This window comes from Plutella xylostella, chromosome 5 (genome assembly GCF_932276165.1).
Source record: "Plutella xylostella chromosome 5, ilPluXylo3.1, whole genome shotgun sequence".
Taxonomy (NCBI): Eukaryota; Metazoa; Arthropoda; class Insecta; order Lepidoptera; family Plutellidae; genus Plutella; species Plutella xylostella.
In genome coordinates, this window is record NC_063985.1 from 8969420 (window position 1) to 8987455 (window position 18036).

At 37.9% G+C, this 18036-nt stretch overlaps 2 protein-coding genes across 6 annotated transcripts in view; both read left to right on the forward strand.

The window, feature by feature from the left end:
- Positions 1-67: 67 nt before the first annotated feature.
- On the forward strand, positions 68-2994 carry LOC105395139 (epidermal retinol dehydrogenase 2). Of its 5 annotated transcripts, none has more exons than XM_011567070.3 (6): positions 68-184; positions 597-640; positions 976-1182; positions 1524-1853; positions 2030-2292; positions 2501-2994. In XM_011567070.3, the coding sequence occupies exons 2-6, from the start codon at positions 638-640 to the stop codon at positions 2691-2693; spliced, it is 996 nt and encodes a 331-aa protein (XP_011565372.3). In that variant the 5' UTR covers positions 68-184; positions 597-637; the 3' UTR covers positions 2694-2994. The 5 variants fall into 5 exon arrangements, with proteins under 5 accessions (XP_011565372.3, XP_011565375.3, XP_011565373.3 ...); XM_011567071.3 differs by lacking the exon at positions 68-184 and adding an exon at positions 328-434; XM_011567073.3 differs by lacking the exon at positions 597-640 and having other exon boundaries at positions 84-184.
- Positions 2995-3789: 795 nt separating this feature from the next.
- LOC105382612 (amyloid-beta A4 precursor protein-binding family A member 1) overlaps positions 3790-18036 on the forward strand; it is a 109411-nt gene continuing 95164 nt past the window's right edge. Inside the window, exon 1 of the mRNA XM_048633225.1 lies at positions 3790-3986. The gene's annotated coding sequence lies outside the window, so the exon portion shown is untranslated. The remainder of the gene's footprint in view (positions 3987-18036) is intronic.

Below are 18036 nucleotides of genomic sequence, written 5' to 3' on the forward strand. Positions count from 1 at the left end.
CTGAATGAAATCGCAAAGCCAAAGTAAGCTCTCGCATAAGCAGAATCTGACGTTTTGTTTTCTGTCATCATCACAGATTAGTTAGACTATCTTTGAAAAGTTTGTTTTGTAGTTTTACAGCATTAGTTTCTCGCAAAACTTGCTAATATTTAATATATTTTGTAAACGCCCATTTCTACAAAAGGTAAGCAAATAGGAACCATATTTTTTCATAAATAATATTGAAATAACAGATTTTCTGTTTCATTTAATTCAGTGGGTAAAATACTCAGATACCTATAAGTTGATTAGTTTTATTGCCGGCCTGGCAACCGATTTTATATATTTGAAGTCTTGCCCTTGGCCTTACCGGACATTTCGAAACAGATAAAATTAAAGAGCTTATCAGTCTGATAATTGATTAGGTTAAACTGAGGGTAGTGGAAATACATTAGGTACTTTTAAACCACACAAATCTACCTCTAACTAACTTGGATAATTGTGTACTTATAATTAATGACTTCTCACTATCATGAGCTCTCTATCTTCCAGTGATGGTGATGGGTACTAGCCTTCTTATCTGTATTTAGCTTATGTTTTGATTTTATTATTTACAGGATATTTTTTCTGGACATAGCTAGTTTTAGATATTTTATCAATGGTATGTTGGATTAAATATGATACTTAATACATACTTTTTCTGCTTCTTTCTACTACTACTATCACTTTGCAACATGCTTTTGTCTTCACCTGGGGCCGGGCTGCATGTTGCATGTCTCCACTCATTGTTGCAATGTCCTATCATGATAACAAAGCATTATGTTATTTTTCCATATTCATATATTTATTATTACTACAAGATTTTTGGTTAATTGCTTTTGTTAAAACACAACATCTGAAAGTTTTCAAGTTAATATTAATATTTTTTTGTTAACTATTTAAATATTACCAACTAATAGCACATAACTAATTTACTTATGTGCAATATAATTTCAGGAATCCAACACTCTACGGAATGGTGTATTAAGTACCTTACTGAACGTAATGTTTCCCATCAGAATGCTTTTAAAGACTTATTCAATAACTATTCTCATGATTGACATCATGTGGGTGATGCTAAACACAATGTATGCCATACTGCAAGCAGTTTACGAGTTCATAAGACCACCGCAAATGAAGTCTGTGGAATTAGAAAGAGCACTGGTATGATATTTTGCACTATACCTAAGCACTTTTTAAATATTATAATTATTTGTCATATTAGAAAACAGAAAATGCAAGAAGCATTTCATTTTTAAATAAGTATGTACTGTAAACTGTGAGTGAGATGAGACACAGCTATAGATTACATAAAAAGACAAAAATGTACCAGGCAACTAAAGTAGAAAATATCATATATTGCGCTAAACACCATTGTAAAATATTTAATTATTGTATGATTTGAATCAATAAATATTCAACTTTAAAATTGTTGCTTAACAGCTCCATTGGATTAGTATAGAGTAATTACAAAAAAAGTTAAAATAAATGCTTTTACATTACAGGTCATAGGTGCAGGAAGAGGAGTTGGCCGTGAAATAGCCATACAACTGGCCAGTCTGGGTGCTACAGTACTGTGTGTGGACAAGAATAAGAGTAACAATGATGAAACCATACAGGCCATTAAAGACATCAATGGTGTTGTATCAGGATACACATGTGATATAACCAGCCGGGATAGTGTGAAATCAGTTGCTGAGGAAATTAAGAAGGATGTTGGCAATGTATCTATGCTGTTCTACTGCTGTGGTATACCCAGCCCCAGATCCTTACTCACTCAGCCTCCGCAAGATATACATGAAACTTTGGATTTAACACTTACATCTTATTTTTGGGTAAGTAGTATTCAGCTGGCTGTAGACATGCATGTAATCTGTCCAAATGGTACAAAATATCTGAATCAAAATACCTTCGAAGACTGTTGCTGATGAAGATTTGAGACCACCACAGGGTAGTACCTCACGAACCTGTTGTATGTACTTATTAAAATATATTTTTCCCCATTTTCCAGGTGATAGACCAATTTTTACCAGACATGAAGTCTAAAAACCATGGACATATTGTGGCGCTCACATCGTGTGCTGGACTCAGTCACATCAAAGACCAGATGCCATTGAGTGTTGCTCAATTTGCTGTGCAAGGTCTCGCCGAGTCTCTGATGGAAGATCTGAGAATCCACAAGCGGGCTGGAGTCCACGTCACACTAGTGCATATTTACCCTTTCATTGTTGATGTCAATGGGCGCAATGGACGCAATGGGGATTTGAGATTGAGGTATGAACACATTATTATTAAATATTATCATGAGATTTATGAGTGAAAAATTATACCTCTTCACCAAGTTTGCACCTTGCTAGATTACCGCGTAAGTACGAGGTGCAAACATAGATTGGTCGAGTAGCCAGTACCAGTTTTACTTAGAACGTAAGTTGAGTTTAGTTTCCCTTATATAGTTTGTAAATTCTCATTTGTTTGATTTCAGAATACCTAGCTACTTTGGCACAATCACTCCGCAGTTGGCAGCCAAGTCGATACTGGAAAGCGTACGACGGAATTACCCTGAAGCATCTGTGCCTAAACATCTGCTTTACTTGGGACATTTGCTACGTATATTGCCTAGAAAAGCGACAGTTCTCATCAGAGAATTATTAGATACGGGTGTCGATTTCGCATGAGGCTTGATAATTTATATAAGTACAGAATAAAAGACATAGTTTGTCATATGCCTTTGATATGGTAGCCATAAGTAGGTAGCTATTCGAAAACTTATTTTTATAGCACTTTATATCATTCCAGAACAAATATTATTTAAGTAAATTTTTCTAATCTTAATAATTGTTTTGTATTTTTTATTTATGTACATGACAATAAGTAGATGAATTATTGTTGTATAGGATAAACTGTAACGATCAGAGACTGATGGATCAAAGAAATTAAATTTAAGTATTTTTGAGAAATATATGTATAATGGTATAAGGTACGCCTTTCTTGTTCGTTCCCCTATTGTTTTTTTCAAGCGTAACGAAATATAATTGACAGTAGCTAGGTTTAGGGTGCTTTTCCACCAGAGATGTGCTATGCAGCTATGCTGCGAAGATGTGATATCTACGCTACGAAAATATGTGACCGTTTCCACCAATACTACGCTAGGTAGCTGTGCGAGGAAGATGCGCTACGAAGATGCGCCGCCGCAAAGTAGCTGTGCGAGAAAGATGCGCATTTGCTTCCACGATGGCATGTCTACTTTCAGTGAAAAACGCGGGCATACTGTAGGTCTGCTCTGCACATACATAGCTACACCACTTGCGATGGTCCATAGCACATATCCATAGCACGCATCCATAGCACACATCATTCCATACAAAAAACATATCTTAGTTGAATCCGTTTCCACCAGTGCTAAGCTATGTGCACCAATTAATATGATTGGTGGATATCAAACGCATCCATAGCATCGTAGCATAGCACATCTCTGGTGGAAAAGCACCCTTACAAGTACATATACCATACCTTCCTTCCTCACACATTTTAGCAATTCGTACTTGAACTGAACAGTAAACCCTATTAAGAGATTTGAGTTGGTAGGCTAGTATTGCTCTCGTGTCTGAATCCAGTGCATGTTTAATTTATCCAGAAATACAAAGTGTTCTTCCGACTTCTTCCCAAATAGTTCCATTCATCAAGTTTTGAGTGTTTATTTAGATCGCGCGTGGCAAGACTGGAAATTGTTTTTTTTTTACTGGCAACATTCTAGTAACTGTCATATTTTTGCGATAGTAGCGCCATCAATTTCTTGAAGGTGATTAGTGTCGCGAGTTCTTTTTTGCGATATTTTCTTGTTTTTATTTGTGAAAAACGATTTTTATCATTTAATTCTTCCGATGTGAACTTGTTTTCGGTGAAGTTTTTTTGATAACATTGAAGTTAAGTGAGAACATAAGTTTTTTCAAAGAGGACTTAAGTCAGTGGTAAGTAGATTTTGCTAAATTATACCTGTCTACATCACAGCCGATCGATATTAAAAAAATCTCTGTTTCATGCAGGTATAACATCGATTTTCAATAATTTTAACCTTTGATATTTGTAACATTTACTATGAAGGAAAAAGTGTATTGACCCATTTACGAAACGTTGTCCTGGCAAGATTTAACATCTACTTTCTACTGCCCCTACCTCCGTCGTGTGTTTATTGTCAATTCTCTTGCCGCAGGCATTTATAAACCAGTTTGAATGATAAATCCTAACTAATATTATAAATGCGAAAGTAACTGTGTCTGTCTGTCTGTCTGTCTGTCTGTCTGTCTGTCTGTCTGTTACTCTTTCACGCCAAAACTACTGAACGGATTTGGATGAAATTTGGTATACATACGGTCTAGACCCTGGGAAAGAACATAGGCTACTTTTTATCCCGGAATTCCCACGGGAAAAACCTTTTTAAGGCGAAGAGAAGCGCGCGGGAACAGCTAGTGATAATATAATTTGAAAGTATTCCTGCTTAGGTCCCATGCAAGCAATGCAGGGTGTATGAATTGTATGATGTTAGGCACTGGTTATACTCAACTTCTGTCCAAAATTCCTAGTATACATTTCAATAAAAATAAATCCCCTGTCCCTGAATAACTACGTATATTTCTTGATCGTTACAATTAATTATCATTACAAATCACTTCATGGACTTGCCCATATATTTATCTACTTTCTAGAAAACTACCAGAGCATTTTTTATATGAAAATAAAGTCTTGTTCTAACTGTAGAAATATTCTACTGTCTATTCTCTATTCTCTCTCTGTGCGGGTATAAGTACCTGTACAGTGCCACAAAGTTATCTGTTCCGGTGACAGTTAACTAAATTGGTCCATATCTCATTATTTACTTATATATTGATATAGATTAGATCGGTTTATTAAAACCGCAAGGGTAAATTACCATTATGGGAAAATTTAACATCTTAAAGAATGAAGAAATATTAGACATTTACGTGAGCTCTCACCGGAACAGATAAGTTTGTGGCACTGTAAGTCTTGTTCTAACTGTAGAAATATTCTACTGTCTATTCTCTATTCTCTCTCTGTGCGGGTATAAGTACCTGCACCTGGCTCTCTCAAATGGAACTATTGTTCATATGCCTAAGGTCTCAATTGCCTTCCTAAGCTTGGACTATTTCCCACCACGCTGGTCCACTGCGGGTTGGTGTGTTTACATATCTAGCTGTGCTTAATCTAGCTAAAATGCAGGTTTTCTCACAATGTACACCGTAAGACTGATGGTATACATTACTTAAATTCAAAGAACTCATTGTTGTCAGTGCCGGGATTAAAACCCACATATCTCTGGCTTGAGAAGTGGGTGCTTACCTGACTAAGCTACCACCCGTCTTAATAGTCTACTCAAACTTTCACTTTCATCACACACTTCAGAACATTAGGAAATTTACCTAAATCCTATTCTAATAATTTAAAATGTGATTAAGATTTAGAACAAAAATACAAATTAAGAAAATTTCGTACACAAAGGCGGGCTCATTGCCTTTGTTTTTGATTCATATAACAAAAACAAATAAATCGTTAAATGAATGTGAGGGAATGTGAAATGATCCAAGCTATAATTGACAACCCGGATGGTTAGTTTGTCAGAAACAACTCTGGTGCTAAGAGTTCAGATTTAATATAGATTTAAATAAATACAACACAAACATTTAACACCCCAGACCAAAGTACAAATAATAATATCTGTTCAAAAAAATATCTGCCCCAGCCATACATATTAAAGGCTGGAGATATGCTCGCATGCAAAAAGGAGCATGAGCGTGACTTTTTTATTCTGCACAAACTTTTGTGTGGTAAAAGTCTACTTTATAAAGTCGCCAATTATTTATAATCTTTATAGAAATGTTAGTCGAGAATGCAAGAAATTGTAGGCAAACGTTGGTTGATCATTATGCAAAGGTTAAATTAGTTATGAAGCATCAAATCCGCAAAACGGGAATTGGCACAGGCACGACGCGTAATATTTGGAGTATATTATATTTATTTTAAAATAGTTAATATGTACCTATTAATGTGTTTCAATTACTTATGCTTGGCTGGAATGCTTAGTAATAAGTACGCGTAACACGTAATTTTTTTTCATGATAAGTATTTCCAATCATCAGAAATATCAATATCACACTTTTTTTGTCATTTGAAAATGACCCATAACATGTATGGATTTCTCCAATCATACCAGAAGATAGACACCTATACTATTACATCTATGGGAGTAATTTTCTAGCCACCCAAGATTACGTGAATTAGGACACTGGCAGGTTTCCGAGCCACAGTGCCTGACCTGCCTCTTGACAAAGAAATTGTTTATCAAATAGGCAATAAAAAATCATAAGTATTATTTATGTAAGTAGGTACATATTGTCGAATAGGTATTCGGCGTCGCATAATATTTATACTTATAGATTTTTTTGGACAGCACTGAGCTGTAATATTTGATTAATTACTCCTTAATGATGAAACGCATTAAGCATCGTAATTTATTGTTGATTTATCGAAATTCGAAATGAATAAGGAAGCTTCAAATGCTTGTAGGTATTTGCAATACATAGGAAAATCGCTTCATATTTTTCGTACATGTTTCAGATTAGTTATTTATTTTCTTTATTTTGGCTACAAACAGTCATTACAAAACATATACTTGCTAGTTATCTCTAATAAACTATTACAGACCAAAAAGAGCCGAATATTAATTACTACATAGTCTTTAATTTAGAGCATTTAGGGTTACTTAAGTACATAATTTATCAGACAGTTAAGCTAAACAGTATGTCGTTCATTAGCTTTAATATAAAAGAAAAATGTTTAAGTGTACATAGTTATACATTCCTAATTCCTATACATAATTATGCTTAATATTAGGAGGGTAGTATACAAAAATACGACTAAGTATATCTGGCCCGGTAACCGGCTACAACTAACACCGGAGCGTGCATACCTACTAAGACAATGTATGTATAGCCAGTAAGTACATGGTATTGTCTATAATTATTATTAAGATTAGTTATGTAACCTACCTAATAAATAATCCTAACTAATTTTATAAATACGACAGTAACTGTGTCTGTCTGTCTCTTACTCTTTCACGCCAAAACTACTGAACGGATTTGAATGAAATTTGGTGTACATACAGTCTAGACCCTGGGAAAGAACATTGGCTACTTTTTATCCCGGAATTCCCACGTGAAAACTTTTTATGGCGAAGTGAAGCGCGCGGGAATAGCTAGTTATACATTTATATTAAATCGTATATCGAATAATTGAATTAAACATCATTACTACTCATTTTACGGTAATGTGATTTGGGAGCCACATCACAGAATATATCATAATTTACAAGGATCTTCATGATTTACTAGGCAGGCAGTATTTTATGGATTGTACTCCCATTTTCATGCGGCCCTTCTATTCCGTGAAACATTAAAATTCCTAGCACGAAATATTCTTATACTTACGACTGATGTGGATTCAGAAGCCTTGAAAGCTACGTGCGTACGTATTTTGGTCTTTTTCCGGAAAAAGATATACCTACATATAAAATTATATATACCTACACGCGTAATCGTTAAAAGTATGTTACATAGATACGTTATGCAGTAACTTATTTGGCTATTGCAATATTTATTTTAAGAATACAGCACGTTAATTAATGAATTTAATATTTACAAGAATGTAAATTGATCAGTGCGTTCTGCCAGCCTATGATGAGTTTTGTGAAACAGATTATGTACAGAGTGTGGTGTTGCTTCTTGAGAAAGTACTATGTGGATTATTATGTAATTTTTATCATAAATTCCTCTAAATATCTAATAAAAATATAACATTTGAACAGTCGTATTATATATGTAGGCCTAAAATCGACTTTCATATGATATTTCATTGAGCTAATTACTTAAATAGCAGTAAGCGTAGTTATTACACCCATAAACAATGGGATTTATGTCTTAAGGATTAAGAAAATAGGCGAACGCAGGTGTTACTCGACGATCGTTTTTAGAGCCACGCTTTTTCCTGCATTAAATTTAAATAAGCTATAATTCAGACGGGCGGAGCAGACCGATTTTCTTTAATAATGTGCCCTAGCGATCCAGCTCTATCCGTTTTGAATTTAAATAAGATTGGAATGGAATAATGTGAAATGTTTCCATGTGCCTGCTGTGCCCGCTGCGACATTTTGTATGCACTTTCACATACAAGCTTTTATTGAAAGGATCAATGAATCACTGAATATGTTTATGAATAAAACACCGGGTCATAAAACAGTTTTTAATAGAGCACGCTGATATTAAATCAATGCTTAAAATCGTTGAAGATCGCAACCCGGATGTTTGAAGTAAACTTATTATTGTTAGTTTCTGAGAAAACGGAACTACCGAGAAACCAGATAAAGTGAGCGTCGTACATTTTAAACACTTGAGCAATTATGAAAATCGCTGTTTTGAAATAAGCTTTCGACATCCTGACTGTAATGAACCCGACAAAATGTTAACAAAGTGCCCGTTCATTAGTTAAACTTAGAGCATTAATTACTTACTGTCTGATGTACAGTTCGCACACTAATTAAGCATTATTATCCAGCCCATAGAAGAGTTTTCGTGACCGTTCCGTGGAAAACGATTTCGCCTTGTTTCCCTCTCAAACTACATTATTTTAGTTCTATGTATTGGTAAACTCGTATCTCTTTCTAGAAAGAAAGAAAGAAATACTTTGTAGTGTACCTACTTCTGGATATGACGACCGAATGGCGTAGTGGTTAGTGACCTGACTACTGAGCCGATGGTCCCGGGTTCGATTCCCGGCTGGGGCAGATATTTGTTTAAACACAGATATTTGTTCTCGGGTCTTGGATGTGCCCGTAAAATGGCAATAGGCCCGCCCCCTATTACATTGGGACTAACATAACACTCTGGCGAAAAGTGGGTGCAGCAATGCACCTCTGCCTACCCCGCAAGGGAGTACATTAGTACAAGGCGTGAGTGCGTGTGTTTTTTGTACCTACTTCTGGATATGCATAATAATACATGATCATAATGTATGATGTACGATCCAAAGCGAAATATATTCCGTATTTAAATACATCATCCTTCAGGTGATTTCTAAACTAAAACTAATATGTTGATGTCGAAATAATACTGTTCGGTATTAAATATCAACAATTAAAACAAATACAGTGTGATGTGTGATCCCTTAAAACCTGAACCAAAAGGAAAAATTTTGAACTACCAGTTTAAACGCAACTCACCTAATGTGGTTAAAGTTTCGTTCAAAACTTTAATTACGCATACGTGACTGGCGCAAATAGCTCGGTGTGAGAGGAGTGAAGAGTGATTACTGAACGAAAGTAGGCCATCTACTGATGGATGCATGAAATGGAGCTTGGCGAGGACTGAAACTACCCTTGGGACTGTGTTCAGAAATCATTGAAAACAATATACGTGATCTACGGCTCCTACGTTCTAGGTACGGTCAGGTGCAGAGAAACCTGACATTATTACTTCACTCATCTCATGATCTACTCCACTATGACTTTTTTTCTTTGTAAAAAAGTCATAGTGGGCTCTATATCCATAAATCTCAGGATACTCATTTATATAAGCACTCGGACGTCGACAGACGTACTAAGCTAGGACTTAGCGGGTAATGTAGTCGGATTAGTTTCACATAAATGAGTCGGTACATCTGTATAATTATTAGGTATACTTTTTAACGCAAAAAATACAATGTATCTAAGTATCGTAGTTATAAGTTATTTATAAATATGTACATAACAGCACAATTCATCTTTGTAGGGCCTCGTAACAAAAAAGGCAGCGATGAAATATAATAAAAAAAGAACTTATTTCAGCATTTGTGAGAGTTCTTCTCTAACTTCGTTTCTTTTGCAACAATTTCCCAGGTACCATTTTATGATTAAACCTATGTATTTTATGTAGGTAGACCACGTTAGTGGAGGCAAATAATTAAGGCTAAGGCATATTTTTATACAAGGTGTTGTAGCAGTGGTATACTAAACTAAGGCGAAAGAGGGCGACTCAGGGGGTCAATCTGAACAACTGTTGTTCTAATATGGTCATTTTGAATAATAAACTGGAAAATTATAGTTATCAACGGCATTATCCCCCGTGGTGTTACCACTAAGGTACATTTTAAACTTTTTTGTCATACTCGTTTAGTTTCCTGTTTGCAAATCAGGCCAACTCTTTTGTATCAAATTGTATCATAACTCGCTCACGCGGCAGCTAGCTTTTGATGGAAACATAACGAGCAATCATCCATAAGCGGGTCGCAATAAGCGCCACTCCAATAATTGCATACCGACAGTGTTTATCCATTCGTACGCACGTTAACATTGCTCTCCACCGCTTGTGTATTCGTAAAATAGTCACGTCGAGTCTAATGGTAACCCTGCCAGTGCCAGTAGAGATGAAACTTGCTACAGGAAATAAAGTGGCACCCTAGTATATGGACTGCAGTGATAAAGTTGAGCTGCTTAAGATGTGCTACATAGTACATAGCTAGTACATGTACCTTTGTTATGGATCGCGATTTATAGGAGAATGTATTTACTAATAATAAACGTATACACGTTTTTCACATAAATACCTACAACTACTCTTACACAAATGCGAGAGTTGCATTGTGACAGGCAAGCGGGACGGTCGGGTCCGCCGGGCGCTCCCGGGCCCCAACACGTGTTGGCCGCTGGCCCTTGCACATAAAAATCCTTTGTTTCGCGTTGCCTTTTGTTTATCAGTAACCGTTGTACGAAAGCGCCTGAGTCTTTATAAGTGATGTCTTATTTATTGAAAAAGTTTTGGAATGTGTATACTAGAGTATAACATTACCTAATCTCTTGTCTTGTACCAATAGTCATCTAAATAAAGTGTGCGGTTTTAGTGTGTGAGTGAAGTGTATAAGTAATTATAGTGTGCCGCAGCCCCTGTACCGACCCTTAAAGGCTTGATAGAGGTCGCCATCCGCCACCGTCATACCCTAAAGCAACAATCGTCGCGAGAATCTGGTGAGAGAGTTCCAATCCCGATCTAGAGACCGGCTGACGCTGACCTCAGAAATACCAACTATCTGCACCACCGTAGTTTGACCATCTAGACCTTAAGGCACCTGACAGAAGGCAATCAGCATACATATCATCCTTCCAAATGCTCCATTTGAAATTGAAAACCTTTTCTCTCAATGTCCTGAACGAGAGTGGTGGTTACTTCAACTAAGAAAAACGTGGTGATTAATGCATATTTTAATAGGGTCACAAGAATACATATTGCTTTAATCCTATTAGCAAGGTATCTCCAAATGAATTTACCTTTAGTCAACAACAAAAAACCTCAAATTTCTTTGTTGCATGAACAGTGTACCTACCTAATATCAGTCTGTTACATTTTGAAAAGGATTAAGTAATAATGAAACCAGTGCGTATCCAAAAAATAATAAGTATCTAGCACGGCGCCTCCACCATCCAGCAAATATCAACGATTTTTTAAACTTTAGTTAGTAAATTAAAATATCCCCAATTTATTCATTGCATGAACACTAACGTAGGTATCCTATTAAACAAACACGTGCAGAGTTTAGGACCATAAAAACTAATATTTTTCCCACAGCAAACGTAATTCTTTAAAATAAGCTCTCTTTCAGCCCAGAATATTTTCTTTACAAAAACCCCGGCAGTAGACCCATTGCGCTAAAAGAAACAGAACATCTGCTAGCCATAAAATAGACCCAAAATGAAACAATGGGGTTAAAGTAGACAAAGCCAAAGTTGGTTAAAAAATCCCACATTGCAACAACGATACTTTGAAATAGAAAATAACAAAAATGTTATAGAAAGAAACCGTACCCCTAAAACAATAACTCACCGAATTGTTTAATGGAATTCTTTAAAGTTTTTTTTCTTTTGACCACTTGGTATATTATGGAGAGATGTAGGCTGTCTATATCAACGAACGCTATTCAAAGGAAAATGGAAAACGAACACAGGATAAAATACAGTAAAATCATTATAGCAACTATAGCTAATATGCAACCGCTGCCTACATATGAACCAGCTAGATCTGAATAATAAATAGAAGTCAACAATGAACTTATTTTCAACCAATTATCACCACCATTCGAAGACGCACAAACACAGAATAAGTATCATCAATCCCGTAAACTACCCACCCCAGAAGCCACAGACGCAAGGCATAGGAACGCTAGATGAATCTACATCCACATAACTGCAGTATCAGACACAGGAACACTTCAGCCATCCACAGTCACACACTACGGCATCAGCACAGGACCACCGCAGCATCAGCACAGGACAACTACAGCATCAGCACAGGACAACATCAGCATCAGCACAGGACAACACCAGCATCAGTACAGGACAACATCAGCATCAGTACAGGACAACATCAGCAACAGCACAGGACCACTGCAGCATCAGCACAGGACAACTACAGCATCAGCACAGGACAACACCAGCATCAGCACAGGACAACATCAGCAACAGCACAGGTCCACTGCAGCATCAGCACAGGACAACTGCAGCATCAGTACAGGACAACACCAGCAACAGCACAGGACCACTGTAGCATCAGCACAGGACAACATCAGCAACAACACAGGACCACTGCATCATCAGCGAAGGACAACTGCAGCATCAGCACAGGACCACTGCAGCATCAGCACAGGACAACTGCAGCATCAGCACAGGACAACTGCAGCATCAGCACAGGACAACACCAGCATCAGTACAGGACAACATCAGCAACAGCACAGGACCACTGCAGCATCAGCACAGGACAACTGCAGCATCAGCACAGGACAACACCAGCATCAGTACAGGACAACATCAGCAACAGCACAGGACCACTGCAGCATCAGCACAGGACCACTGCAGCTTCAGCACAGGACAACACCAGCATCAGTACAGGACAACATCAGCAACAGCACAGGACCACTGCAGCATCAGCACAGGACAACACCAGCATCAGTACAGGACAACATCAGTAACAGCACAGAACCACTGCAGCATCAGCACAGGACAACTGCAGCATCAGCACAGGACCACTGCAGCATCAGCACAGGACAACTGCAGCATCAGCACAGGACCACTGCAGCATCAGCACAGGACAACTGCAGCATCAGCACAGGACTACTACAGCTTCAGCACAGGACAACTGCAGCATCAGCACAGGACAACACCAGCATCAGTACAGGACAACATCAGCAACAGCACAGGACCACAGCAGCATCAGCACAGGACCACTGCAGCATCAGCACAGGACAACACCAGCATCAGTACAGGACAACATCAGCAACAGCACAGGACCACTGCAGCATCAGCACAGGACCACTGCAGCATCAGCACACGACCACTACGAGCCACGAGTAAGCCACAGATGGCCACAGATACGCTCTCCAAAAACCTTATTCCTTACCTGTACCTACTCTTCCTATATTGGCTTTTAAGGGTGCATACTCGGTCGATTATACTCACTTTCCCAACCTGTCCCTGAGCGTGTGTTCCCCCTCCCTTAAAAATATTCTGTGCTACCCAGTGGGCCTGGCGTATCCAGGATGCAGGGTAAAACCTGGCTGGGATAGTGCAATTCAATCAATCAATCAATCAACAACTACTCTTACACAAATGCACTGAATCCCTCACAGGGAATTTCGGGCACTCAAGACGAAAGGGCTAGTCGTTAGCTATTAATCATTGTTTCTTGAGTGCGAAATGGTGTCGTGCAAGTTAGCCGATAGCCTTACGAGTAACAGTGATCTATTTATTTAGCTAAACATGAGTGGGCTACTGAAATATCTGTATCCTCAATTAAGTTAACGGCGGTGCTCGGTTTCATTTGATCAATTATCGTGATTAAGCACGATATTTTGCTGCATCTATTCAAATGCGAATGGCTTCTATCAGTCCGCGATTTAATTTGCATCGCGATTTGATTGCAATCAAATTGCATTAGTAAATTAGTTAGATATTCGCGTTCTCGCCTCGCTACACCGCTATGTGTGATGGCGTGAATGTAATATGCGTAAAGTTTTGAATTCAGAAATGTGAAGTTCAGTTGCGACGAACATTTATGGAAGCTAACGTGGAATGCATAGCACAACAAGATTATAACTGCTGTCGTGTAGAGTGTTAACGCCGCCATCGCTTCTCGAGGTCCCCATTGTGAAGCCTCTGAATCCACGTTTTATATCTGAATAGTAGATCGATTCCGTACAGACACTCGAGATGAAACGATCGTCTCGATTAAGAATCGATAGCGGCCATTCATCGGTTTGTGTGATTAGAATACTAAAGACGTTGAATCCGCTGTGTGAAGTCCAATCGTTTTTAGCTCGTTTTCTATTTATTAGGCTGAGTTTAAGCCGCAGTTTTGATGCGTTGATTGATTGATTGTTGTCGATTATGTCACAGTGTCAATGGGTCGTTATCTAAATGTACCATCGAATAATCTAATCGGGAGCGGTAGGCGGGTAAAATGCGTAATCGATTGTGTTGGTTCAGTGGAGATTGATAGAAGTGTTACACAGATGGATGTCCTAGTTCGGAGGCAGCGGCGGCGGCGGGAAGGAAGCGCAGCCGGGCGGACACGAGGCGGCACACTCCATTTGCACGCCAAATACGTTTCGCGCCAATACGAGTTGTCAAGTGCTCTGCCGTTGCCTGCTTTGAATAAGGAAGCTTTGCATCGAATCTCGTTTCCTTGCTAGAGCATTTTTACAATGTTAACATAGATCTATGTACAATAATGTACAGGCTTAGCTACTCATTTAAATTTTAATGAGGAAAGAACCAATATCATTGTAATCATCTTCTTAGCTAGTCGGTAACAAACACTAGAACGGGTATAGGGTTTGGCACCACGGTGAATATTTTAATATAAAAAAGGAGAAAATCATGTACGAAATCTAGAGACTGCTATGGCTGCTATGCTATGATAAAAATTTCACTGCTCAAGAAAAATCGCAGCGTACTTCTGTTATGTTAACGAAGTGCTAACTCTAAGAGCTTTCAAAGGAACTCGTTGCACCACCGTAGTCACTACTGCGGACGTCCGTGAAAGTTTCAGAATTACACCGCTGCTACCAAATAGTGCTCAATTACGAGGAAAGGCGCAATCACTGGGGACCCGAGAGTAACGATACTGCGTGCTTGCTGTGGGAGGATTTTGTTTCCAACTGGACTGTGTAAATTGAACTTTATTGCTCAAGCCTTTCTTTCCGATAGGCACGGATAATGCGCGGATTTGATGCCAAAATACCCGTAATTTATGTTTTTTTCTGTTTAGATGATGAAGTGGATTTTTATACATACCTGTAATATTATTTAGTACATAACTTACATACACTACTTAGTACGTTTTAGAAAATAATTGGAAGATGCATCAGGGTTATTGGTTAAATATCATTGTTTCTTTATTTGCCGTTTCGCGGATCGGTTGGCTAACTGCCAACCGATCCGCGAAACGGCTAATGCATTTAATTCCAAATTCCGAGTTTTACACATTCATTAGTAGTTTAGTCAGCACAGCAACCATTTATGTACTTGTATTGTATTGTATTGTATTTATTCACAAAAGAAAAAAGGTAAGATACAGAGTACAACTTACAAATTATTTTACAATAAAATATGAATGACAATAGGCTGTAATCTTCATTGACATGTAGCTTCCAGCAACCGCGCTAGGTGGTAACCTGTGTTACAGCTGCTGGTGCCCCATATAACGGTTTCACAAAATTAAAAGGTAAGCCTTATAATATTTTGCCAATAAAAACGTTATACTTATAGTGCTCAGTGACATCCGTCTTAGGGTGGATTCGACCAAGCTCGAGTAACTTTTATTCAAGAGTAAACTACCAGTTACTCGGGAGTAAGCAGATTTTGCACCCTACCAAACCTGAAACCAAGATAAGTAGCTAATACGACGGATTGGGTGATTTGGACGAATCCACCCTTAGTATATTACTTACATTTATTCATTTTATTAGAAGTTAAGTTAAATATAATAAGTAAGCTTAGTTTATTGAGAGATGTATGTAGGCGTGTGTGTGTGTGTGTGTGTGCGTGCGTGCGTGCGTGTGTGTGTGTGTGTGTGTGTGTGTGTGTGTGTGTGTGTGTGTGTGTGTGTGCGTGTGTGCGTGTGTGTGTGTGTGTGTGTGTGTGTATTGTGATGTTATAGATCACTTGCTATTTTGTTGTATATAGTAGATTTTCTGTGTCTCCTTGCCCGATTTCCAAAAGGTACTTGGTAACAGTTCTTTTGCAGTCTAGGTGGTTCTGATTATAAATTTCTAATGTTTTATTTACTTTGTTATACACGTGAGCGCCCAAAAATGTTTTGAATCTTTGTGCAAACACAGTGTTACACCTTTTAACGTTAAAAACGAGATCTTTCCGCCGCTTCTCTTTCAGATTAAAGACGTCAGTTTGTTTTTTATGTTGGCTCATAATAATACTCAGAACATACAGTTTTCTAACACTGAGGACTTGGACCTTATTGTAGAGCTGTGAAGTAGGGTGCAGCACTGGCAGGAAGTACGCCACCTTGAGCAGAGCTCGCTGGGCGCGCTCGAGTCGCATCAGGTGAGTTTGGGCCGCTCCACCCCATACTTCAATGCAGTAAGTCAGTATTGACTGGCATAAAGACAAAACTTTTTTCTTTATTTTATATCTTCTTTATCTTTATAGTCTAAATTTGAATGTAAATAACTACATAGTTTAAAACTAATTAACTCGTAAACTATTTAAAATGTACTTAGTATATGGAAGAGCGGGGTATCCTGGCACAGGTACTTTATACTTAAAAGGATGCCCCATCAACTATTGTAACTAGTATGTAAGTTTACGAAATAAAATATTTTGAATTTGAATTTGAATTTGAAATATACTAGCCTAATGTGATTAGGTTCTGCGATATTTCGTAGTTTTTTAAAAATAACCATTAGCTTTCGAGTACGATTTGACAATGCCGCTATGTGATCCCGGAAATTTAGTTTATTATCTATTATCACACCGAGATATTTAATAGATTTAACTCTTTCTAGGTTAATGCATTCAGGTGAAGGGTGATTTTGGCAAGAGCTAGAGAGCACGGTTATGTTGTAATCATTGGTTGGGGGCTGCGATCTCTCTGTGATAGAGAAAGTAATATATTTTGTTTTTTCTTCGTTTAGACTGAGAAGGTTGTTGCCTAGCCATTTTATAACCTTATCTACTCCACGTTGGGCATAATCAAACGCATCTCTCCAGTTGACACCTTTAAATAGAAGTGCTGTGTCATCAGCAAAAGAAACGACTTGCCATTTGCAAGTTCCAAATCACACAGATCGTTTATATATGCCAAAAATAGTGTCGGAGCTAGTACACTGCCTTGGGGAGCACCGTAATTTACTGGCAGAGAGTCGCTTACTGTATCAGAGACTTTGACAGATTGACTTCTGTTTTTGAGATAGTCGGACAGCAATTTCAGCGGTTGTCCTCGTATTCCAATGTTCTCTAGTTTTTTTAGCAGGATAGGTATCGATAAGGTATCGAAAGCTTTACGGAGGTCCAGGAATACAGCAATACATTTTTCACCACTGTCCAGACTTGCCACCAAAGAATCGGTCATTTTTGAAACGGCGTCAGCGGTGGATCTGCCGCTTCGGAAGCCATATTGGTTTTCTGATAGAATTTGGAATGACTCTAGGTATTTAGTTAGTTGCTTATTTATTACACGCTCTAGAATTTTGGATAAGGTAGGCAATATTGAGATTGGTCTGTAGTTATTTATGTCCCCAGATTTATGTATAGGTGTTATTATAGATTTTTTGAACGCGTTCGGAAATTCCCCTGATTTTATTGACAAATTGCAAATATGCGTTAACAATGCAGCAAGGGTGTGAATGTTTTGTTTTAGTATTTTTGCGGAGATTAGATCCCAGCCACAAGAATTAGTATTTTTTAAACAT

What these genes read in the sequence shown, in the direction of transcription:
- LOC105395139 (XM_011567070.3), top strand. An exon ending in CACTTACATCTTATTTTTGG is followed by an intron (nt 1,854 to 2,029) that starts GTAAGTAGTATT and finishes CCCATTTTCCAG; the next exon opens with GTGATAGACCAATTTTTACC. An exon ending in AATGGGGATTTGAGATTGAG is followed by an intron (nt 2,293 to 2,500) that starts GTATGAACACAT and finishes GTTTGATTTCAG; the next exon opens with AATACCTAGCTACTTTGGCA.